The sequence below is a fragment of the Ranitomeya imitator genome, chromosome 2 (genome assembly GCF_032444005.1).
Source record: "Ranitomeya imitator isolate aRanImi1 chromosome 2, aRanImi1.pri, whole genome shotgun sequence".
Classification (NCBI taxonomy): Eukaryota; Metazoa; Chordata; class Amphibia; order Anura; family Dendrobatidae; genus Ranitomeya; species Ranitomeya imitator.
Window position 1 is genome coordinate 700382391 of NC_091283.1, and position 26937 is coordinate 700409327.

The 26937-nt window shown below is 45.6% G+C and overlaps 1 protein-coding gene across 1 annotated transcript in view; it reads left to right on the forward strand.

The window, feature by feature from the left end:
- The window catches only part of LOC138667694 (mannose-binding protein-like), a 182032-nt gene that overhangs the window by 144649 nt on the left and 10446 nt on the right, over positions 1-26937 (forward strand). Inside the window, exons 3-4 of the mRNA XM_069755811.1 lie at positions 3709-3825; positions 26168-26251. Of these exons, the coding sequence (XP_069611912.1) occupies positions 3709-3825; positions 26168-26251 (201 nt within the window). The remainder of the gene's footprint in view (positions 1-3708; positions 3826-26167; positions 26252-26937) is intronic.

Consider the following 26937-nt stretch of genomic DNA (forward strand, 5'->3'; position numbering starts at 1 on the left):
GAATGCCCAAGTGCTTCACAGAAGTTTAGAATGCAGAGTCGTGAAAATAAAAAATATTTTTTTTTCCACAAAAAAGATTTTGTAGCCCCCAACTTTTTATTTTCACAAGGGTAACAGGAGAAATTGGACCCCAGAAGTTGTTGTCCAATTTATCCCAAATACGTTGATGCCCCATATGTGGGGGTAACCCACTGTTTGGGCGCACGGCAGAGCTCAGAAGGGAGGGAGCACCATTTGACTTTTTGAGCACAAAATTGGCTGTCGTGTTTGGAGACCCCCTGATGTACCTAAACAGTTGAAACCCCCCAATTCTAGCTCTAACCCTAACCCCAACACACCCCTAACCCTAATCCCAAGCCGATCCATAATCCTAATCACTAACCCTAACGATAATCACAACCCTTACCCCAAAACAACCCTAATGTCAACCCTAACCATAACCCTAATCAAAACCCTAAATCCAACACACACCTAATCCTAATCTCAACCCTAACCTCAAACCTAACCCTAATCCCAATACACTCCTAATCACAACCCTAACCTTAACCCTAATCCCAAACCTAACCCTAATCCCAAGCGTAACCCTAATGCCAACCCTAACCCTAATCCAAACCCTAACCCTAATCCCAACTCTAACCCTTACTCTAGCCCCAACCCTAGCCCTAACTTTAGCCCCAACCCTAACCCTAGCCCTAAGGCTACTTTCACACTTGCGTCGTTTGGCATCCGTCGCAATCCGTCGTTTTGGACAAGAAATGGATTCTGCAAATATACCGCGCATGCGTGGCCGTAACTCCGCCCCCTCCTCCCCAGGACATAGATTGGGCAGCGGATGCGTTGAAAAACTACATCCGCTGCCCACGTTGTGCACAATTTTCACAACGTGCGTCGGTATGTCGGGCCGATGCATTGCGACGGCCCCGTACCGATGTAAGTGTGAAAGAAGCCTAACCCTAAATTTAGAGCCAACCCTAACCCTAAATTTAGCCCCAACCCTAACCCTAAATTTAGCCCCAACCCTAACCCTAACTTTAACCCTAGCCCTAACCCTAGCCCTAACCCTAGCCCTAACCCTAACCCTAGCCCTAGCCCTAACCCTAATTTTAGCCCCAACTGCTCTTCTCCTGCCAGCCGGCAGATGGAGACAGATGGCGGGCGCACTGCACATGCGCCCGCCATTTTCTTTTCCCCAGCGGCCAGGAGGAGCAGCAGGAGGACCCAGGGACACCGGTGAGTATGATAGGGTCCCCGAATCCCCCTATTTCTCTGTCCTCTGATGTGCGATCACATCAGAGGACAGATAATTACACTTTGCTTTTTTTTTTTTTTTTGCGGTTGCCGGTAAACAGTTAATTACCGGCGATCGCAAAACAGGGGTCGGTAAAACCGACCCCGATCATGCTCTTTGGGGTCTCGGCTACCCCTGGTAGCCGAGACCCCAAAGATTCTCCCAAAGCCGGCCGGTGGGCGCACTGCGCATGCGCCCGCCATTTTGAAGATGGCGGCGCCCATCGGGAGCCACGAGGAGCACCGGGGGAGACAGGTGAGTATCGGGGGGCAATTGGGGACCCCTTTTCTCTGTCCTGATGTGCGATCACATCGGAGGACAGAGAAATTAATAAGAAATCGCGTTTTTTTTTTTTTTTGCGATCGCCGGTAAACGGTTAATTACCGGCGATCGCAAATGCGGGGTCGGTACAAAACCCCCCGAATCATGTTCTCTGGGGTCTCGGCTACCCCCGGCAGCCGAGACCCCGGAGAAAATCCAACTCTGGGGGGGCGCTATTTACTTTTTCCACAGCGCCGTTAATTAACTGCGCTGTGGTTTAAGTACCCTTAGCGGCCTCCGTTAAAAGGCGTATCGGCGGTCGCTAAGGGGTTAATTTGTTCATGATAGCCTGTGTTATTCCATGATATACCTTTCTGGGACCTGATTGAGTCCATACCTAATGTATAGATAGCTGTTCAGAATTTCTATATATTTTAACCGGAAGTTATTGGTTTCTTCCTTTATGTATATATGTATATATGTGCTTCACCTGCTTACCTGTATTTTAACACATGTATATTTGTACAGCACACTCACACATTATATTTGTTTTACAGTGAGGCTTTGAGAAAGACCATGCCTGGTCGAATCGTTTAACCCTGTTGTCCGCAATCACCTTTTTTTCTTTGAAAATTATTTTTGGTGGTGTCTGTACACGTGAATAAAGCAACTAAACTTTCTACAGAAACGCAAAGGCTTGAGTGCGGCTGTTTCTCTTTTGTATATTTGCCTTTGGATGTCCAGCCGGCACCTCCCTTTCTGAAACTTTACAGTGTGCACATCATATTTCCCTGGATAGATCACAGTTGCAGGCAGGGTCCGGCTGGCTTTGAAGCGAATTCAGAGTTCCCTTTATCAGGTGGAGTTAGAAGCCTTCCTTTTAGCGTGGTGATGTTGTAGTCCCTTACTGCCTATGGCTTCTGGCAAGGTCCTCACAGTTCTCTCTGTCCTCCATGAAGGTTAGGCCACAAACCCGTATGATAGGTGGCTCAAGCCTTTTTTATAGGGTCTCTATAACGACCCGGGCTCAATGTCCCCAGGTGCCTCCTGGGTATTAGGGTGGACAGGTTAATTGTAGTCCAGCTGTCCAGCCGGTTTCTGCTCTGTCTCCTAGAGTCCGACACAACCTCGGTATTCCAGCTACCGGAATCTGCGCTCTGCCAGGGAGGTAGCCCAAACGCTGCGGTGCTCTCCTGGTGTCACTCTCCTGCCTTCCTTCTCCTGCACACTCACTAAACACTGTTCTTCCTTCTCAGTTTCTCTGTCCAGGCGCTGCAGCTTTCATGTGGCTGCACGGCCCCTCACACGTCTCTCTTCTTTCCTCTTTCCGCCAGGAGTTGTAGACCCCCACATCTGCTCAACTATTCTCCTATCGTACCAGCTCCACCTCAGCTGAAGTTCTGTGACAAGCTCCTCTCTGGCTTTCTCCAACTCTCCTTCCGGCCTCAGACTGCTCCAGTCTGCTGTCTGGCCTTCTATCTCTCCTCCTGCTCACTCACTCTGCTCTGTCCCTCTGACAGACTGACTGTCTTTCCCGGCAGACCAGAATTTATCAATAGGGAAGTTCCCCCTAAGCCAGGTTTAGAGCTCCCCCTTCTGGCCTGGAGAGTGAACATGTTGTGTGCATTGTGATTACCTGATAAAAGAGATCTTCCTTCGCTTCCAAGAGTGACATCACTCTCCCTGTCAGGAAAGCAATGCCACTGTGACAACCAGGACTCTAGGGTGTCACACCTAGAAATAGTTTGATAAAATGCTGACAAATTCCCTATTATTATTGTGTGGCCACACCATGTGTGGTGATAGTACTGACTTGATACCAATTATACTTGTTGCAGTAAGCATTCTGAGCGTGAGCTGTTTATGGTTATGTTAACAGAAGCATGCAATAGCACTACTACATACTATATAGTATAGAGAAATGGAGAAGATTGGGACTAAGAGTGCCACAGTATTAAAGATGGGGATTATTATCAGTAGGGTTTGTAGTGGTGGTAATTTCACAGGTTACTGGTCAAATGATCGACAAAAGGCAATTGCCACGCACTTTTCTTTCCTTCACACTACACTATCACTGGACTTTGTCAATGAGAACATAAACTTAAACTTTCAATCAATAGATATATAATTTCAATTTTTATTTCTTCTTTCTCACAAAGGTACACAGGGATCTCGAGGAATACAGGGACCTCCTGGAAAACTTGGTCCTCCTGGAGTAAAGGGAGAGAGAGGCTCAATTGGACAAAAAGGAGAACAGGGTGTCAGTGCCACTTCAGGTGCTATAAAGAAAATAATCTGATATATCCTGTGTTTTCTGAGGTTTCCTGATAATTTTATGGAACATTGTCACTAAAGTGTGTGTGCACTTTTACAACTACAAAATCACAATTTACAGACTGTAGGAAAGTGAACAGTTCAACAGGCATATAATAGGACTGAAGATTTAGCCATCTCACAGTGTCTGCCAATAGCCTGCTATAATGGAGACACTTAGGCTATGTTCACACATTCAGTATTTGGTCAGTATTTCACATCAGTATTTGTAAGCCAAAACCTGTGGAGAAAAAGTGTAATAGAAATACAACACCATGGCTGGTCCTGGTTTTGGCTTACAATTACTGATGTGAAATGCTGACCAAATACTGAATGTGTGAAAGTGGCCTTCCAGTAAAGTAGGTGTCTACAGTATATAAACTGGTCACGAAAAGGTATTTTCATCTTTCAAGAAAATGGAACCCAAATGCTCAACAATTCCAAAAAGAACAAACAGAGCTGGACATAACAGAAAAATTGAGAACCCACTCTTTGTTTTAGAGCATTTTTGAATAAAAGTTACAGAAAACAAACAACCATTTTAAATAGGTGCTGTGGAGATACGGGGGTCAATGGGTGCTCTAATTTGCTGACCTCAGACTGCATGGGCCAGGGCTCATCCCACTAAACACCTGCACTCCTTTTACCATGGGCATAATACTACTCAAACAACACAGGTTGAGGGTAAATCATTGTGGCAATACGTTATTGAACCAAACAGACAATAGAGAACAGTAAAATACCCAAGATGGTGCAAATTACAGTGTGTCACCCATCAGCGAACTCTCCAGGTATAGAGCAGCTGCTACTTCGGGGCTTCTAGGGAAGACTACCCTCACCAGTGGCATCCTTCTTTTGGCAGGCACCTACAGAAAAATGGTAATAACCAGTTTAGGAAGCTGGCAGTCCATTGAGGCACGTGGCTAATTGACGGGTCCCAACCTGGCTTCTCCAAAACATCTCCATGGGTTCAGTGTTGGTCAATGGAGCAGATCTATATTCCTCCAGGAACAGCTGTCATCCTGTATAATGTCAAATCTGTGTTCCAATTGATGATGCCATAGTGCCTTGGCTGTTGTTCTATAGAGTCTCTTCTCTGATTTCATTTTGCTGAAAGATAGAAGTCCTTTTTATACCGACATCTGTGGTTTGGGTCATCATCCACAGGTCAGAGGGAGTGGGATGAGTTTAAAGGTACCTTCACACATAACGATATCGTTAACGATATCGTTGCAACATCACGTTTTTTGTGACGTAGCAACGATCCCACTAACGATCTCGTTATGTTTGACAGAGACCAAAGATCAGGCCCCTGCTGGGAGATCGTTGGTCGTGGGGAATGATCAGGACCTTTTTTTGGTCGCTGATCACCCGCTGTCATTGCTGGATCGGCGTGTGTGACGCCGATCCAGCGATGTGTTCACTTGTAACCAGGGTAAACATCGGGTTACTAAGTGCAGGGCCGCGCTTAGTAACCCGATATTTACCCTGGTTACCATTGTAAAAGTTAAAAAAAAAAAACAGTGCATACTTACATTCCGATGTCTGTCACATCCCCCGGCGTCAGCTTCCCGCACTGACTGTCAGCGCCGGCCGGAAAGCAGAGCACAGCGGTGACGTCTGTTATGATCTGGTGGCCTTGGAGCAGCATGAGACGTACTCTGGAGAAGGTGGTACCTGTACTGACCGCAAACCCTGAACTTAACAGTGCAACTAGAAGTAGCCGTGGGGGTACCTAACACTCCCTAGACCCCTCGACACAGCCTAAGAAATAACTACCCCTAAAGACAGAAACAGGAAACCTATCTTGCCTCAGAGAAAATCCCCAAAGGAAAGACAGCCCCCCACAAATATTGACTGTGAGAGGAGAGGGAAATAACATACGCAGAAATGAAATCAGGATTTAGCATAGGAGGCCATACTAGCTAATAAGAAAGAATAGAACAGAGTACTATGCGGTCAGTATTAAAACACTAGAAAATATCCACCACAGAAAAATACAAAACACCACATCTGACTAAAGACATGAATGGTATATCTGCATCTCCAGAGAAATAGCTAGGCTGCAAAAAAAATCCTTCACAGACTAAGCTGGACAAGACAAAAACATGAAAATGCACAGAACTATAAGGTCCACAGCAGGTGGACGGCAAAAACAAAGCCAGGACTTATCTTTGAAGAAAAGCACAGCAAACAGGAGAGACCAGAAGGGATGAATCCTCCAAAAACAATGGACAACTGGCACTGACTAAAGGATCAAGCAAGGCTATATAGCCCAGCCCAAATTGCAAAAAATAGATACACCTGATAAATGCTGCGATCCAACTACCGCAGCACTACCACTCATAACCACCGGAGGGAGCCCAAGAGCAGAATTCACAACAGACGTCACCGCTGTGCTCTGGCTCTGCTTTACGGTCGGCGCCGCTGACACAGTCAGTGCGGGAAGCTGACGGCGGGGGATGTGACAGACATTAGAATGTGAGTATGTAGTGTTTTTATTTTACTTTTACAATGGTAACCAGGGTAAATATCGAGTTACTAAGCGCGGCCCTGCGCTTAGTAACCCGATGTTTACCCTGATTACCTGGGTGCTGCAGGGGGACTTCGGCATCGTTGAAGACAGTTTCAATGATGCTGAAGTCTTTCCTCTGATCATTGGTCGCTGGAGAGAGCTGTCTGTGTGACAGCTCCCCAGCGACCACACAACGACTTACCAATGATCACGGCCAGGTCGTATCGCTGGTCGTGATTAGGGTTGAGCGACCTTGACCTTTTTAGAGTCGAGCCGTGTTTCGCGAAACCCAACTATTTTAGAAGTCGAGTCGAGTGGAATCGGCCGATTATCGCGAAAAGTCGGGTATCGCCCGAAACACGAAACCCAATGCAAGTCAATGGGGGAGCATAGTCTGCAGTGAGTGGAGGCCAGGAAGACACCTACACTGCCCATTTTAATGGCAAAAACATCCATTCTTGTTAAAGAAGCTTGTCAATCGTAATTTACCTTATAATAATTGGAAGGCATTTGAAATTGGGCGTCATTTGGCTAAAGTTGTGGGGGGTAGGGCTGGTTCAAGTAATTAGTGGGCCCAGTAAATCTGGACCACGTCACGGCAGTGGAGCAGGGAGAGGTAAGTATTTAAACTTTGCAAGTGCTGTGATCCTGAGCAAGCAGGGGGGGCCCACTCGTTGGCATTGGCACTGGCACAGGGCCCCTCAAAGTACAGCGGTGTGTTTGCACGGCGGGGGCGCCTCCCACCGGCAGCAACACTTTTGCGTACTATGAGAGGCCCTGTGCCAGTGACGTCGCCAACTAGTATTCCTCCCCCCACCTGATGAAGGAACCTGCACTTTCATCTGCACCTTCCTCTTTGTCCCCGAGTAAGGTGGTATGGTATGCGGGAAGAGGAACCTGACTTTTAGCAGGGTCATAATCTTGCTGTGTAGCGTGCACGGGGAATTTTGCGTTATGGGTCAATGTACCAGCAGACTCATCTATCACTGGCTGGGCAATGGGCAGGATGAGGAGGAAACACAGATATAGGCCCAAAGAATAAAGTGGGCTAAATGCAGTTCAAAATTGGTAACACAGGACTAACCAGGGGGCATTGCAGTGGAGGACAACTGGAATGAGAGGCTGACACAGAGAGTAGGCCCAAATCAGTAAGTAGTCGACATGCAGTTCAAAATTGGCAACCGTAGTAAACAGGCGGCCCAGCTTTGTTCAGTTGAGGAGAACAGCAAGGAGTGGCAGACACCGATAGTAGGCCCCAACCCAACTAGTAGGCCAAATGCAGTCTAACATTAACAACTACTTAACAAGAGCCTGAAAATGGAATTTCAGGACAGGAAACCAGGAGAACAGCAAGGAGTGGCAGACACCGATAGTAGGCCCCAAACCAACTAGTACGCCAAATGCAGTTGTTCCATTTAACTACAATTTAATGAGAGCCTGAAGATAGAAGTTCAGGAAAGGCAACCTGGAGAACACCTTGGAGTGGAACACACCATCTCTCTACACCCCATACCCAATTTGTAGGCCTAATGCAGTGTAGTTTTCAACAACTACTAAACGAGAGTCGGAAGATCGAAGCATTGGCGAGGAAACCTGGGGAACACCTTGGAGTGTAACACACCGTCTCTCTACACCCCATACCCAATTTGTAGGCCTAATGCAGTGTAGTTTTCTACAACTACTAAACGAGAGTCGGAAGACCGAAGCAATGTGGACGAAACCTGGGTAACACCTTGGAGTGGAACACACCATCTCTCTACACCCCATACCCAATTTGTAGGCCTAATGCAGTGTAGTTTTCTACAACTACTAAACGAGATCATGAAGATCGAAGCAATGGAGAGGAAACCTGGGGAACACCTTGGAGTGGAACACACCATCTCTCTACACCCCATACCCAATTTGTAGGCCTAATGCAGCGTAGTTTCCAACAACTACTAAACGAGAGCATGAAGATTGAAGCTCAGGAACGGCAACCTGGAGAACACCTTGGAGTGGAACACACCATCTCTCTACACCCCATACCCAATTTGTAGGCCTAATGCAGCGTAGTTTCCAACAACTACTAAACGAGAGCATGAAGATTGAAGCTCAGGAAAGGCAACCTGGAGAACACCTTGGAGTGGAACACACCATCTCTCTACACCCCATACCCAATTTGTAGGCCTAATGCAGCGTAGTTTCCAACAACTACTAAACGAGAGCATGAAGATTGAAGCTCAGGAAAGGTAACCTGGAGAACACCTTGGAGTGGAACACACCATCTCTCTACACCCCATACCCAATTTGTAGGCCTAATGCAGCGTAGTTTCCAACAACTACTAAACGAGAGCATGAAGATTGAAGCTCAGGAAAGGCAACCTGGAGAACACCTTGGAGTGGAACACACCATCTCTCTACACCCCATACCCAATTTGTAGGCCTAATGCAGCGTAGTTTCCAACAACTACTAAACGAGAGCATGAAGATCGAAGCTCAGGAAAGGCAACCTGGAGAACACCTTGGAGTGGAACACACCATCTCTCTACACCCCATACCCAATTTGTAGGCCTAATGCAGCGTAGTTTCCAACAACTACTAAACGAGAGCATGAAGATCGAAGCAATGGCGATGAAACCTGGGGAACACCTAGGAGTGTAACACACCGTCTCTCTACACCCCATACCCAATTTGTAGGCCTAATGCAGTGTAGTTTTCTACAACTACTAAACGAGAGTCGGAAGACCGAAGCAATGTGGACGAAACCTGGGGAACACCTTGGAGTGGAACACACCATCTCTCTACACCCCTGTTATGTTTGCTAATGACAGGTGTTATGAAGGCAATCCAGAAACACAGTGTGCTTAGCGATCAGAGCGCACACAGTGATCTGACAAATACCCAAAAATACAAGAACGAGCTCTGAGACGTGGAAACTCTGTAGACTGCACACCTGATCCTCTCCTAAACACAACTAAAAGCACCTGTGGATTGCGCCTAACAACTACCTAGGCAACTCGGCACAGCCTAAGAAACTAGCTAGCCTGAAGATAGAAAAATAGGCCTGACTTGCCCCAGAGAAATTCCCCAAAGGAAAAGGCAGCCCCCCACATATAATGACTGTGAGTAAGATGAAAAGACAAAACGTAGGGATGAAATAGATTCAGCAAAGTGGGGCCCGATATTCTAGGACAGAGCGAGGACAGTAAAGTGAACTTTGCAGTCTACAAAAAACCCTAAAGCAAAACCACGCAAAGGGGGCAAAAAAAAACCACCGTGCCGAACTAACGGCACGGCGGTACACCCTTTGCGTCTCAGAGCTTCCAGCAAAACAAAAGACAAGCTGGACAGAAAAAAAGCAACAAAAAAGCAAAAAGCACTTAGCTATACAGAGCAGCAGGTCACGGGAACAATCAGGAGAAGCTCAGATCCAACACTGAAACATTGACAAGGAGCAAGGATAGCAGCATCAGGCGGAGTTAAGTAATGAAGCAGTTAACGAGCTCACCAGAACACCTGAGGGAGGAAGCTCAGAAGCTGCAGTACCACTTGTGACCACAGGAGTGAATTCAGCCACAGAATTCACAACAGTACCCCCCCCTTGAGGAGGGGTCACCGAACCCTCACCAGAGCCCCCAGGCCGACCAGGATGAGCCGCATGAAAGGCACGAACAAGATCGGAAGCATGAACATCAGAGGCAAAAACCCAGGAATTATCTTCCTGAGGATAACCCTTCCATTTAACCAGATACTGGAGTTTCCGTCTTGAAACACGAGAATCCAAAATCTTCTCCACAATATACTCCAATTCCCCCTCCACCAAAACCGGGGCAGGAGGCTCAACAGATGGAACCATAGGTGCAACGTATCTCCGCAACAACGACCTATGGAATACATTATGTATGGAAAAGGAGTCTGGGAGGGTCAAACGAAAAGACACAGGATTGAGAACCTCAGAAATCCTATACGGACCAATAAAACGAGGTTTAAATTTAGGAGAGGAAACCTTCATAGGAATATGACGAGAAGATAACCAAACCAGATCCCCAACACGAAGTCGGGGACCCACACGGCGTCTGCGATTAGCGAAAAGTTGAGCTTTCTCCTGGGACAAGATCAAATTGTCCACTACCTGAGTCCAGATCTGCTGCAACCTATCCACCACAGAATCCACACCAGGACAGTCCGAAGACTCAACCTGTCCTGAAGAGAAACGAGGATGGAACCCAGAATTGCAAAAAAATGGAGAAACCAAGGTAGCCGAGCTGGCCCGATTATTAAGGGCGAACTCAGCCAACGGCAAAAAAGACACCCAATCATCCTGGTCTGCAGAAACAAAACATCTCAGATATGTTTCCAAGGTCTGATTGGTTCATTCGGTCTGGCCATTAGTCTGAGGATGGAAAGCCGAGGAAAAGGATAGGTCAATGCCCATCCTACCACAAAAGGCTCGCCAAAACCTTGAAACAAACTGGGAACCTCTGTCAGAAACAATATTCTCAGGAATGCCATGCAACCGAACCACATGCTGAAAGAACAAAGGTACCAAATCAGAGGAGGAAGGCAATTTAGCCAAGGGCACCAGATGGACCATTTTAGAAAAGCGATCACAGACCACCCAAATGACTGACATCTTTTGAGAAACGGGAAGGTCAGAAATGAAATCCATCGAAATATGTGTCCAAGGCCTCTTTGGGACTGGCAAGGGCAAAAGCAACCCACTGGCACGAGAACAGCAGGGCTTAGCCCTAGCACAAATCCCACAGGACTGCACAAAAGTACGTACATCCCGTAACAGAGATGGCCACCAGAAGGATCTAGCCACTAACTCTCTGGTACCAAAGATTCCAGGATGACCAGCCAACACCGAACAATGAAGTTCAGAGATAAGTTTATTAGTCCACCTATCAGGGACGAACAGTTTCTCTGCTGGACAACGATCAGGTTTATTCGCCTGAAATTTTTGCAGCACCCGCCGCAAATCAGGGGAGATGGCAGACACAATGACTCCTTCCTTGAGGATACCCGCTGGCTCAGATAAACCCGGAGAGTCGGGCACAAAACTCCTAGACAGAGCATCCGCCTTCACATTTTTAGAGCCCGGAAGGTACGAAATCACAAAGTCAAAGCGGGCAAAAAATAACGACCAACGGGCCTGTCTAGGATTCAAGCGCTTGGCAGACTCGAGATAAGTCAAGTTCTTATGATCAGTCAATACCACCACGCGATGCTTAGCTCCTTCAAGCCAATGACGCCACTCCTCGAATGCCCACTTCATGGCCAGCAACTCTCGATTGCCCACATCATAATTACGCTCAGCGGGCGAAAACTTCCTGGAAAAGAAAGCACATGGTTTCATCACTGAGCAATCAGAACCTCTCTATGACAAAACCGCCCCTGCTCCAATCTCAGAAGCATCAACCTCGACCTGGAACGGAAGAGAAACATCTGGCTGACACAACACAGGGGCAGAACAAAAACGACGCTTCAACTCCTGAAAAGCTTCCACAGCAGCAGAAGACCAATTAACCAAATCAGCACCCTTCTTGGTCAAATCGGTCAATGGTTTGGCAATGCTAGAAAAATTACAGATGAAGCGACGATAAAAATTAGCAAAGCCCAGGAACTTTTGCAGACTTTTCAGAGATGTCGGCTGAATCCAATCCTGGATGGCTTGGACCTTAACTGGATCCATCTCGATAGTAGAAGGGGTAAAGATGAACCCCAAAAATGAAACTTTCTGCACACCGAAGAGACACTTTGATCCCTTCACAAACAAAGAGTTAGCACGCAGGACCTGAAAAACCATTCTGACCTGCTTCACATGAGACTCCCAATCATCTGAGAAGATCAAAATGTCATCCAAGTAAACAATCAGGAATTTATCCAGATACTCACGGAAGATGTCATGCATAAAAGACTGAAACACAGATGGAGCATTGGCAAGTCCGAACGGCATCACTAGATACTCAAAATGACCCTCGGGCGTATTGAATGCAGTTTTCCATTCATCTCCTTGCCTGATTCTCACCAGATTATACGCACCACGAAGATCTATCTTAGTGAACCAACTAGCCCCCTTAATCCGAGCAAACAAGTCAGATAACAATGGCAAGGGATACTGAAATTTAACAGTGATCTTATTAAGAAGGCGGTAATCAATACACGGTCTCAGCGAACCATCCTTCTTGGCTACAAAGAAGAACCCTGCTCCCAGTGGTGATGACGATGGGCGAATATGTCCCTTCTCCAGGGATTCCTTCACATAACTGCGCATAGCGGCGTGTTCGGGCACGGATAAATTAAATAATCGACCTTTAGGGAATTTACTACCAGGAATCAAATTGATAGCACAATCACAATCCCTATGCGGAGGTAGAGCATCGGACTTGGGCTCTTCAAATACATCCTGATAATCAGACAAGAACTCTGGGACCTCAGAAGGGGTGGATGACGAAATCGACAAAAATGGAACATCACCATGTACCCCCTGACAACCCCAGCTGGATACCGACATGGAATTCCAATCCAATACTGGATTATGGGTTTGTAGCCATGGCAACCCCAACACGACCACATCATGCAGATTATGCAACACCAGAAAGCGAATAACTTCCTGAAGTGCAGGAGCCATGCACATGGTCAGCTGGGCCCAGTATTGAGGTTTATTCTTGGCCAAAGGTGTAGCATCAATTCCTCTCAATGGAATAGGACACCGCAAAGGCTCCAAGAAAAACCCACAACGTTTAGCATAATCCAAATCCATCAGATTCAGGGCAGCGCCCGAATCCACAAACGCCATGACAGAAAACGACGACAAAGAGCATATCAAGGTAATGGACAGAAGGAATTTGGACTGTACAGTACCAATGACGGCAGACCTAGCGGACCGCTTAGTGCGCTTAGGACAATCAGAAATAGCATGAGTGGAATCACCACAGTAGAAACACAGACCATTCAGACGTCTGTATTCCTGCCGTTCAACTCTAGTCATAGTCCTATCGCACTGCATAGGCTCAGGTTTAACCTCAGGCAGTACCGCCAAATGGTGCACAGATTTACGCTCGCGCAAGCGTCGACCGATCTGAATGGCCAAAGACAAAGACTCATTCAAACCAGCAGGCATAGGAAATCCCACCATGACATCCTTAAGAGCCTCAGAGAGACCCTTTCTGAACAAAGCTGCCAGCGCAGATTCATTCCACTGAGTGAGTACTGACCATTTCCTAAATTTCTGACAATATACTTCTATATCATCCTGACCCTGGCACAAAGCCAGCAAATTTTTCTCAGCCTGATCCACTGAATTAGGCTCATCGTACAGCAATCCGAGCGCCAGGAAAAACGCATCGACACTACTCAATGCAGGGTCTCCTGGCGCAAGAGAAAATGCCCAGTCTTGAGGGTCGCCGCGCAAAAAAGAAATAATAATCAAAACCTGTTGAATAGGATTACCAGAAGAATGAGGTTTCAGGGCCAGAAATAGCTTACAATTATTTTTGAAACTTAGAAACTTAGTTCTATCTCCAAAAAACAAATCAGGAATAGGAATTCTTGGTTCTAACATAGATTTCTGATCAATAGTATCTTGAATTTTTTGTACATTTATAACGAGATTATCCATTGAAGAGCACAGACCCTGAATATCCATGTCCACACCTGTGTCCAGAATCACCCAAATGTCTAGGGGAAAAAAGAAAAAAAAAAAAGTGAACACAGAGCAGAAAAAAAAAAAAAAATGATGTCAGAACTTTTTCTTTCCCTCTATTGAGAATCATTAGTTTGGCTCCTTGTACTGTTATGTTTGCTAATGACAGGTGTTATGAAGGCAATCCAGAAACACAGTGTGCTTAGCGATCAGAGCGCACACAGTGATCTGACAAATACCCAAAAATACAAGAACGAGCTCTGAGACGTGGAAACTCTGTAGACTGCACACCTGATCCTCTCCTAAACACAACTAAAAGCGGCTGTGGATTGCGCCTAACAACTACGTAGGCAACTCGGCACAGCCTAAGAAACTAGCTAGCCTGAAGATAGAAAAATAGGCCTGACTTGCCCCAGAGAAATTCCCCAAAGGAAAAGGCAGCCCCCCACATATAATGACTGTGAGTAAGATGAAAAGACAAAACGTAGGGATGAAATAGATTCAGCAAAGTGGGGCCCGATATTCTAGGACAGAGCGAGGACAGTAAAGCGAACTTTGCAGTCTACAAAAAACCCTAAAGCAAAACCACGCAAAGGGGGCAAAAAAAACCCACCGTGCCGAACTAACGGCACGGCGGTACACCCTTTGCGTCTCAGAGCTTCCAGCAAAACAAAAGACAAGCTGGACAGAAAAAAAGCAACAAAAAAGCAAAAAGCACTTAGCTATACAGAGCAGCAGGTCACAGGAACAATCAGGAGAAGCTCAGATCCAACACTGAAACATTGACAAGGAGCAAGGATAGCAGCATCAGGCGGAGTTAAGTAATGAAGCAGTTAACGAGCTCACCAGAACACCTGAGGGAGGAAGCTCAGAAGCTGCAGTACCACTTGTGACCACAGGAGTGAATTCAGCCACAGAATTCACAACACACCCCATACCCAATTTGTAGGCCTAATGCAGTGTAGTTTTCTACAACTACTAAACGAGAGCATGAAGATCGAAGCAATGGAGAGGAAACCTGGGGAACACCTTGGAGTGGAACACACCATCTCTCTACACCCCATACCCAATTTGTAGGCCTAATGCAGCGTAGTTTCCAACAACTACTAAACGAGAGCATGAAGATTGAACCAAAGGCGATGAAACCTGGGGAACACCTTGGAGTGGAACACACCATATCTCTACACCCCATACCCAATTTGTAGGCCTATAGCAGCGTAGTTTCCAACAACTACTAAACGAGAGCATGAAGATCGAACCAATGGCTATGAAACCTGGGGAACACCTTGGAGTGGAACACACCATCTCTCTACACCCCATACCCAATTTGTAGGCCTAATGCAGCGTAGTTTCCAACAACTACTAAACGAGAGCATGAAGATTGAAGCTCAGGAAAGGCAACCTGGAGTACACCTTGGAGTGGAACACACCATCTCTCTACACCCCATTCCCAATTTGTAGGCCTAATGCAGCGTAGTTTCCAACAACTACTAAACGAGAGCATGAAGATTGAAGCTCAGGAAAGGCAACCTGGAGAACACCTTGGAGTGGAACACACCATCTCTCTACACCCCATACCCAATTTGTAGGCCTAATGCAGCGTAGTTTCCAACAACTACTAAATGAAAGCATGAAGATTGAAGCTCAGGAAAGGCAACCTGGAGAACACCTTGGAGTGGAACACACCATCTCTCTACACCCCATACCCAATTTGTAGGCCTAATGCAGCGTAGTTTCCAACAACTACTAAACGAGAGCATGAAGATTGAAGCAATGGAGAGGAAACCTGGGGAACACCTTGGGGAGGCAGACACCGTTAGTAGGCCCTACCAAAGTTGTACACCCAATGCAGTTTTAAAATTCCTAGAGGCTGAAAACAAGACTATTGACACTCAGCTTTTTTCAAAGGAACACAGCTGAATTGAGTGGCGCAGACAGACACAGGTAGTAGGACTCAAACCAAAAATGTGGCTCACTGCAGCAGAAAAAAGTTACAGGGGTACACAAGCTGCAGTGCTCTGGGCAGTGGAGGACAATTTCAATAGTGAACCGCAGACAGACTTTGTACGCCTACTATTAAAAAAAGGATGCTCTATGCAATTATAAATAGGTTCTAGGGGTACACGGGCAGCAGTGGTGTGGTCAGTGGAGGCCTAGTGGAAGGAGTGACCGCAGACAGGCATCGAAGGCCTAAAATAATAACACATGGCTGTAGGCAATTTTAAATTGGTTCCAGGGGTACACGGGCAGCAGTGGCCTGGTCAGTGTAGTAGTAGTAGAAAAAACGGACCGCAGACAGGCATCGAAGGCCTAAAATAAAAAAATTGGGCTGGCTGTAGGCAATTTTAAATTGGTTCCAGGGGTACATGGGCAGCAGTGGCTTGGTCAGTGTAGTAGTAGTAGAAAGAACGGACCGCAGACAGGCATCGAAGGCCTAAAATAAAAAAATTGGGCTGGCTGTAGGCAATTTTAAATTGGTTCCAGGGGTACACGGGCAGCAGTGGTGTGGTCAGTGGAGGCATATTGTAAGGAGTGACCGCAGACAGGCATCGAAGGCCTAAAATAATAACACATGGCTGTAGGCAATTTTAAATTGGTTCCAGGGGTACACGGGCAGCAGTGGTGTGGTCAGTGGAGGCATAGTGGAAGGAGTGACCGCAGACAGGCTTAGAAGGCCTAACATAACAAAAATGTCAATACAATGGTATTGTCAGTGGCAGGCATTGAAGGATGTCAGTGCATAGACTAAACATTGGTGGAGCTGTGAGATAATTTTGCAAGTGGTAGAGCACTGTTTGAGCTGGGGGGGGGGAACTGTCTTGTGGCCGGCGGTACAGGCCCAGGGCCCCTCATATTACAACGGTGTGTCTGACGTTGGGTGCGCACCACCACCGCCAGAGACACTTTATTGTACTAGGAGGGACCCAGTGGCAGTGCCGTCGACCAAAAGCGGGCACACCCACCTCTTCAGACAAACAGCACTCTCACGGATGCTGTCGCCAAGTGTCGATACCACGGCCTCGTGTGGGGAGTTTGGCCATTTAGTGAGGTGTAAACATGTCGTATGTTTAACAATCAGGTGCAGAAAATTACGAGATTGGAAAAGGCATTCAGAATAGTCCACAGGCAAGACCTTTTCATAGGAAAGCTAGGTGTCAGCCGGGCAAGGTGGGGCAAAAGATTTCGAAATCCAGTTGTGGTTCATTTTAATGAAGGTTAGATCATCTACATTTTGGGTAGCCAGACGAGTCCTTTTTTCTGTTAGTATTGAACCTGCAGCACTGAATACTCTTTCTGATAGGACACTAGCTGCCGGGCAAGCAAGCTCCTGCAATGCATATTCTGCCAATTCTGGCCAGGTGTCTAATTTTGATGCCCAGTAATCAAATGGGAATGACGGTTGAGGGAGAACATCGATAAGGGATGAAAAATAGTTTGTAACCATACTGGACAAATGTTGTCTCCTGTCACTTTGAATTGATGCTGCAGTACCTGTCCTGTCTGCGGTCATAGCAAAATCACTCCACAACCTGGTCAGAAAACCCCTCTGGCCAACGCCACTTCTGATTTCTGCCCCTCTAACTCCTCTGGTCTGCTGGCCCCTGCAGCTCGTGTGAGAACGATCACGGGCGCTGTGTGCAGGGAATGCCAGAAGCAAACGGTCAACAAGAGTTGATTGTTTGGTTGCTAATATTAGTTCCAAGTTCTCATGTGGCATTATATTTTGCAATTTGCCTTTATAGCGAGGATCAAGGAGGCAGGCCAACCAATAATCGTCATCGTTCATCATTTTAGTTATGCGTGTGTCCCTTTTGAGGATACGTAAGGCATAATCCGCCATGTGGGCCAAAGTTCCAGTTCTCAAATCTGCGGTTGTGCTTGGTTGAGGGGCAGTTTCAGGCAAATCCACGTCACTTGTGTCCCTCCAAAAACCAGAACCCGGCCTTGCCGCGCCACCAATTTCCAGTGGCCCCGGAAAAGCTTCCTCATTAAAAATATAATCATCCCCATCATCCTCCTCGTCCTCCTCCTCCTCTTCGCCCGCTAACTCGTCCTGTACACTGCCCTGGCCAGACAATGGCTGACTGTCATCAAGGCTTTCCTCTTCCTCAGCTGCAGACGCCTGATCCTTTATGTGTGTCAAACTTTGCATCAGCAGACGCATTAGGGGGATGCTCATGCTTATTATGGCGTTGTCTGCACTAACCAGCCGTGTGCATTCCTCAAAACACTGAAGGACTTGACACATGTCTTGAATCTTCGACCACTGCACACCTGACAACTCCATGTCTGCCATCCTACTGCCTGCCCGTGTATGTGTATCCTCCCACAAAAACATAACAGCCCGCCTCTGTTCGCACAGTCTCTGAAGCATGTGCAGTGTTGAGTTCCACCTTGTTGCAACGTCTATGATTAGGCGATGCTGGGGAAGGTTCAAAGAACGCTGATAGGTCTGCATACGGCTGGAGTGTACGGGCGAACGGCGGATATGTGAGCAAAGTCCACGCACTTTGAGGAGCAGGTCGGATAACCCCGGATAACTTTTCAGGAAGCACTGCACCACCAGGTTTAAGGTGTGAGCCAGGCAAGGAATGTGTTTCAGTTGGGAAAGGGAGATGGCAGCCATGAAATTCCTTCCGTTATCACTCACTACCTTGCCTGCCTCAAGATCTACAGTGCCCAGCCACGTTCTTTCTGCAAGAACTCGGACAGAACTTCCGCGGTGTGTCTGTTGTCGCCCAAACACTTCATAGCCAATACAGCCTGCTGACGTTTGCCAGTAGCTGCCCCATAATGGGAGACCTGGTGTGCAACAGTGGCAGCTGCGGATGGAGTGGTTGTGCGACTGCGGTCTGTGGACGAGCTCTCGCTTCTGCAGGAGGACGAGGAGGACGAGGAGGAGGAGGAGGGGGTGCGAACGGCTACAGCCAACTGCTTCCTAGACCGTGGGCTAGGCAGAACTGTCCCAAACTTGCTGTCCCCTGTGGACCCTGCATCCACAACATTCACCCAGTGTGCCGTGATGGACACGTAACGTCCCTGGCCATGCCTACTGGTCCATGCATCTGTTGTCAGGTGCACCTTTGTGCTCACATATTGCCTGAGTGCATGGACAATGCGCTCTTTAACATGCTGGTGGAGGGCTGGGATGGCTTTTCTGGAAAAAAGTGTGGACTGGGTAGCTCGTAGCGTGGTACAGCGTAGTCCATCAGGGCTTTGAAAGCTTCGCTTTCAACTAACCGGTAGGGCATCATCTCTAACGAGATTAGTCTAGCTATGTGGGCGTTCAAACCCTGTGTACGCGGATGCGAGGCTAAGTACTTCCTTTTTCTAACCATAGTCTCATGTAGGGTGAGCTGGACTGGAGACCTGGAGATCGTGGAACTAGCGGGGGTGCCGGTGGACATGGCAGACTGAGAGACGGTGGGAGATGGTATTGTTGCCGCCGGTGCCCTAGATGCAGTGTTTCCTACTACGAAACTGGTGATTCCCTGACCCTGACTGCTTTGGCCTGGCAAAGAAACCTGCACAGATACTGCAGGTGGTGCGGAAAATGGTGGCCCTACACTGCCAGAAGGGATGTTGCGTTGCTGACCAGCTTCATTGGCCGAGGGTGCTACAACCTTAAGGGACGTTTGGTAGTTAGTCCAGGCTTGCAAATGCATGGTGGTTAAATGTCTATGCATGCAACTTGTATTGAGACTTTTCAGATTCTGTCCTCTGCTTAAGGTAGTTGAACATTTTTGACAGATGACTTTGCGCTGATCAATTGGATGTTGTTTAAAAAAATGCCAGACTGCACTCTTTCTAGCATCGGATACCTTTTCAGGCATTGCAGACTGAGCTTTAACCGGATGGCCACGCTGTCCTCCAACAGGTTTTGGCTTTGCCACGCGTTTTGGGCAAGATACGGGCCCGGCAGATGGAACCTGTTGCGATGTTGATGCCTGCTGCGGCCCCTCCTCCTCCGCTTCAGAACTGCTGCCGCCTGCACCATGTTCCCCCAATGGCTGCCAATCGGGGTCAAGAACTGGGTCATCTATTACCTCTTCTTGTAGCTCGTGTGCAACTTCGTCTGTGTTACCTTGTCGGTCGGTGGTATAGCGTTCGTGATGGGGCAACATAGTCTCATCAGGGTCTGATTCTTGATCATTACCCTGCGAGGGCAATGTTGTGGTCTGAGTCAAAGGACCAGCATAGTAGTCTGGCTGTGGCTGTGCATCAGTGCACTCCATGTCAGATTCAACTTGTAATGGGCATGGACTGTTAACTGCTTCACTTTCTAAGCCAGGGACGGTATGTGTAAAGAGCTGCTGCATTCTTCTCTGTTGTTGTTTTTGCTGAAGAGGACAAGGAAGCGACTTGTCCCTGACCGTGAACATCCACTAACGACGCGCTGCTTTGACATTTACCAGTTTCACGAGAGGAGGCAAAAGAGCTAGAGGCTGAGTCAGCAAGATAAGCCAAAACTTGCTCTTGCTGCTCCGGCTTTAAAAGCGGTTTTCCTACTCCCAGAAAAGGGAGCGTTCGAGGCCTTGTGTAGCCAGACGACGAACCTGGCTCCACAGCTCCAGACTTGGGTGCAATATTTTTTTTCCCACGGCCAGCTGATGCTCCACCACTACCACTACCCTCATTACCAGCTGACAATGAACGCCCCCGGCCACGACCTCTTCCACCAGACTTCCTCATTGTTTTAAAAACGTAACCAAACTAACGGTATTTGTTGCTGTCACACAACTTACACGGTGAGCTATAACTTCAGTATGATTTAGCTACCCCTTTACAGGTCAGTGAGACCACAACGAAAATCAGGCACAATGTTACACACTCTGTTGTTGGTGGCAACAAATGAGAGAGATGCCACACACGCAGGACTGTCACTGAAGCACAAATGTAAATATTAATCTCCCACTGATTTGATTTTTTTTTTTTTTCAGGGAGACTTTAGGAAAAAAAAAAAATAGAATAAAATGATTTTTTCAGGAAGAATTTAGAAACCAAATAAAATAAAATGATTTTTTCAGGGAGAATTTAGAAAACAAATAAAACAAAAAAGGCTTTCTATGGCCCACTGAGTGAGAGATGACGCACACAGGAGTCAGGAGTGGCACACAAGCCCAGAGGCCAATATTTATCTCCCACTGATTGATATAGTGATTTTTTCAGGTAGATTTTGGAACCCAAATCAAGCTAAAAAAATAATAGGCTTTCTATGGCCCACAATTGGAGAGAGAGAGAGAGAGAGATGGCACACCCAGGAGTCAAGACTGGCACACAAGCAGAAAGGGCAATATTAATCTCCCACTGATTTGATTTTTTTTTTTTTTTTCGAGGAGATTTTAGGAAAAAAAAATAATAGAATAAAATGATTTTTTCAGGAAGAATTTAGAAACCAAATAAAATAAAATGATTTTTTCAGGGAGAATTTAGAAAACAAATAAAACAAAAAAAGGCTTTCTATGGCCCACTGAGTGAGAGATGACGCACACAGGAGTCAGGAGTGGCACACAAGCCCAGAGGCCAATATTTATCTCCCACTGATTGATGTAGTGATTTTTTCAGGTAGATTTTGGAACCCAAATCAAGCTAAAAAAATAATAGGCTTTCTATGGCCCACAATTGGAGTGAAAGAGAGAGATGGCACACCCAGGAGTCAAGACTGGCACACAAGCAGAAAGGGCAATATTAATCTCCCACTGATTTGATTTTTTTTTTTTTTTCAGGGAGACTTTAGGAAAAAAAAATAATAGAATAAAATGATTCTTTCAGGAAGAATTTAGAAACCAAATGAAATGAAATGATTTTTTCAGGGAGAATTTAGAAAACAAATAAAAGAAAAAATAGGCTTTCTATGGCCCACGGAGTGAGAGATGACGCACACAGGAGTCAGGAGTGGCACACAAGCCCAGAGGCCAATATTATTCTCCCAATGATTGATGTAGTGATTTTTTCAGGTAGATTTTGGAACCCAAATCAACCAAAAACATAAATAGGCTTTCTATGGCCCACTATTTGTGAGAGAGATGGCACGCTCAGGACTGGCACACAAGCCCAGAGGCCAATATTAATCTCCCACTTTTTATTTTTTTTCAGGGAAAATTTATAAACCCAATAAAAAAAATAATAAATAGGCTTTCTATGGCCCACTATCTGAGAGAGAGAGATGGCACGCTTAGGACTGGCACACAAGCCCAAAGGCCAATATTAATCTCCCTTTTTTTTTCAGGGAGAATTTTATAAAACCAAAAAAAAATAAATAAATAGGCTTTCTATGGCCCACTATTTGTGAGAGAGATGGCACGCTCAGGACTGGCACACAAGCCCAGAGGCCAATATTAATCTCCCACTTTTTTTTTTTTGTTCCAGGGAAAATTTGTAAACCCAATAAAAAAAATAATAAATAGGCTTTCTATGGCCCACTATCTGAGAGAGAGAGATGGCACGCTTAGGACTGGCACACAAGCCCAAAGGCCAATATTAATCTCCCTTTTTTTTTTCAGGGAGACTTTAGGAAAAAAAAAAAAATAGAATAAAATGATTTTTTCAGGAAGAATTTAGAAACCAAATAAAATAAAATGATTTTTTCTGGGAGAATTTAGAAAACAAATAAAACAAAAAAAGGCTTTCTATGGCCCACTGAGTGAGAGATGACGCACACAGGAGTCAAGAGTGGCACACAAGCCCAGAGGCCAATATTTATCTCCCACTGATTGATGTAGTGATTTTTTCAGGTAGATTTTGGAACCCGAATCAAGCTAAAAAAATAATAGGCTTTCTATGGCCCACAATTGGAGAGAGAGAGAGAGATGGCACACCCAGGAGTCAAGACTGGCACACAAGCAGAAAGGGCAATATTAATCTCCCACTGATTTGATTTTTTTTTTTTTCAGGGAGATTTTAGGAAAAAAAATAATAGAATAAAATGATTTTTTCAGGAAGAATTTAGAAACCAAATAAAATAAAATGATTTTTTCAGGGAGAATTTAGAAAACAAATAAAACAAAAAAAGGCTTTCTATGGCCCACTGAGTGAGAGATGACGCACACAGGAGTCAGGAGTGGCACACAAGCCCAGAGGTCAATATTTATCTCCCACTGATTGATGTAGTGATTTTTTCAGGTAGATTTTGGAACCCAAATCAAGCTAAAAAAATAATAGGCTTTCTATGGCCCACAATTGGAGAGAGAGAGAGAGAGATGGCACACCCAGGAGTCAAGACTGGCACACAAGCAGAAAGGGCAATATTAATCTCCCACTGATTTGATTTTTTTTTTTTTTTTCAGGGAGACTTTAGGAAAAAAAAATAATAGAATAAAATGATTTTTTCAGGAAGAATTTAGAAACCAAATAAAATAAAATGATTTTTTCAGGGAGAATTTAGAAAACAAATAAAACAAAAAAAGGCTTTCTATGGCCCACTGAGTGAGAGATGACGCACACAGGAGTCAGGAGTGGCACACAAGCCCAGAGGCCAATATTTATCTCCCACTGATTGATGTAGTGATTTTTTCAGGTAGATTTTGGAACCCAAATCAAGCTAAAAAAATAATAGGCTTTCTATGGCCCACAATTGGAGTGAAAGAGAGAGATGGCACACTCAGGAGTCAAGACTGGCACACAAGCAGAAAGGGCAATATTAATCTCCCACTGATTTGATTTTTTTTTTTTTTTCAGGGAGACTTTAGGAAAAAAAAATAATAGAATAAAATGATTCTTTCAGGAAGAATTTAGAAACCAAATGAAATGAAATGATTTTTTCAGGGAGAATTTAGAAAAAAAATAAAAGAAAAAATAGGCTTTCTATGGCCCACGGAGTGAGAGATGACGCACACAGGAGTCAGGAGTGGCACACAAGCCCAGAGGCCAATATTATTCTCCCAATGATTGATGTAGTGATTTTTTCAGGTAGATTTTGGAACCCAAATCAACCAAAAACATAAATAGGCTTTCTATGGCCCACTATTTGTGAGAGAGATGGCACGCTCAGGACTGGCACACAAGCCCAGAGGCCAATATTAATCTCCCACTTTTTATTTTTTTTCAGGGAAAATTTTATAAACCCAATAAAAAAAATAATAAATAGGCTTTCTATGGCCCACTATCTGAGAGAGAGAGATGGCACGCTTAGGACTGGCACACAAGCCCAAAGGCCAATATTAATCTCCCTTTTTTTTTTCAGGGAGAATTTATAAAACAAAAAAAAAATAAATAAATAGGCTTTCTATGGCCCACTATTTGTGAGAGAGATTGCACACTCAGGACTGGCACACAAGCCCAGAGGCCAATATTAATCTCCCACTTTTTTTTTTTGTTCCAGGGAAAATTTATAAACCCAATAAAAAAAATAATAAATAGGCTTTCTATGGCCCACTATCTGAGAGAGAGAGATGGCACGCTTAGGACTGGCACACAAGCCCAAAGGCCAATATTAATCTCCCTCTGATTGATTTATTGATTTTTTCAGGTAGAATTTAGAACCCAAATAAAGCAAAAAAAAAAAATAGGCTTTCTATGGCCCACTGAGTGAGTGATGATGCACACAGGAGTCAGGAGTGGCACACAAGCCCTGAGGCCAATATTTTTCTCCCACTGATTGATGTAGTGATTTTTTCAGGTAGATTTTAGAACCCAAATCAAGCAAAAAAATAAATAGGCTTTCTATGGCCCACTGACTGAGAGATGGCACACACAGGAGTCAAGAGTGGCACACAAGCCCTGAGGCCAATATTTTTCTCCCACTGATTGATGTAGTGATTTTTTCAGGTAGATTTTATAACCCAAATCAAGCAAAAAAATAAATAGGCTTTCTATGGCCCACTGAGTGAGAGATGGCACACACAGGGATGGCACTCTAGCAGAAATGTCAATCTTAATCTCCCACAAAAAAAAAAAAAAAAAACAGGGAGTGTCCAACAATTACTATCTCCCTGCAGTAATCTCAGCCAGGTATGGCAGGCAGCAATAAGGAGTGGACTGATGCACAAATTAAATAAAAAGTGTGGACAAACAAAAAAGAAAGCTGTGCAGAAAGGAAGGAACAAGAGGATTTGTGCTTTGAAAAAAGCAGTTGGTTTGCACAGCGGCGTACACACAGCAATGCAGCTATCAGGGAGCCTTCTAGGGCAGCCCAATGAGCTACAGCGCTGAGGGGAAAAAAAAAAAAAAAAGTAGCTTCCACTGTCCCTGCACACCGAAGGTGGTGTTGGGCAGTGGAAATCGCTACAGCACAAGCGGTTTGGTGGTTAATGGACCCTGCCTAACGCTATCCCTGCTTCTGACGAAGCGAGAGCAACCTCTCCCTAAGCTCAGATCAGCAGCAGTAAGATGGCGGTCGGCGGGAACGCCCCTTTATAGCCCCTGTGACGCCGCAGACAGCAAGCCAATCACTGCAATGCCCTTCTCTAAGATGGTGGGGACCAGGACCTATGTCATCACGCTGCCCACACTCTGCGTTTACCTTCATTGGCTGAGAAATGGCGCTTTTCGCGTCATTGAAACTCGACTTTGGCGCGAAAGTCGCGTACCGCGTGGCCGACCCCGCACAGGGGTCGGATCGGGTTTCATGAAACCCGACTTTGCCAAAAGTCGGCGACTTTTGAAAATGAACGACCCGTTTCGCTCTACCCTAGTCATGATCATTGATAAGTCGTTAAGTGTAACGGTACCTTAACTCTCATTGTTTGAGTACTTAATTAATCCTACAGTTCGTCCTCCATTGCTCTACAGGTCAACAAGCCACATGGACCCACACAATGATCAATCAGCATATTAGCAAACCTTGTTTGTTCAATGACCCAGGGTCCCTGTCCTCCAAAGATAGAAACACAACAACTGTATGAGCTGATACAGAGTCAACGTTAAGGCTCATATGACAACACTCTATGGTTCTTGACCTACTGAAAATAGATGTCTGGCATAAATAAGATTAAATGCTGTCATCACTGGTGCTAAATTTTTTTATTACAAAATGTTTTAAAGATGCTTTATTTTTTATTTAAATGAATTTGATCCTAGGTTGACAATCTCCTTTAAAAAAACACGGGCAAATATTAGGGACAATTCTTTATTTGTTACCTGCTAAGTCCCTTAAGGTTTGCAAATGAGATTTAGATTAAAAAAATTAATAAATACATTATATTTTTTGTATTGTTTTTCTCAGAGGTTGAAGTCGTCAAGGAACAATTAAATGCATTTCAAAGACAACTCGAGACATTTCAAGCAAGTCTTTCAAAATATAAAAAAAGTAATTATACATTGAGATTTTTCTGACATTCTTCGTATGTCTTTAGTTTGTTTTAATGGTATATTTAGATACGTCATTTTTATTGCAGAAAGTTCTGCATGTGCTCCATTGAACTGACTATTGATTGCAGCAAGCTATGTGCTTATGGGTTGCCCGCCAGGGCCTAGGGGTACTCGGTACCGGGTCCAGTTGTCGCTAAAGGGGTGGTCACGGTAGCAGCGACCCAGTCCGTGGCCCTAGGTGCCCAAGTAAAAGGGATAGTTTTTAAAGGGAGTTGTAAAGCAATAATAGTTTGTGACACCACCTGTGGTACTCGGTCAGGGGTGACCGATGTTGCATAAAGGGGTCTTCTGTGGGTGATGGTAAGGCAGCAAGATGGTATCGCTTCCCAAAGTGCTCCCGGTTTGCTGGGCAGGGATGGTGTAGTGCCAGTAATAAACGGAGGACATGGGGTTGCAGTTTCTTTACCTATTTTACTGTTGTAGACAGCCTCAGTCCAGGGTACCAACAACAGGTGTCGATGGAGTCCAGTCAGCCTGAAAACAAGTGGGAATCCCTTTGCCTGGTCAGTTTGTGAGCCTTCCACTATGCGATGGTTACCAGTCCCTTGCTGCCTGTGGCTTCATAACAAGGTCCTCGTTTACTCTCTGTCCTGGGACAGTCCCTGCATGGCAGGCAATGCGTGC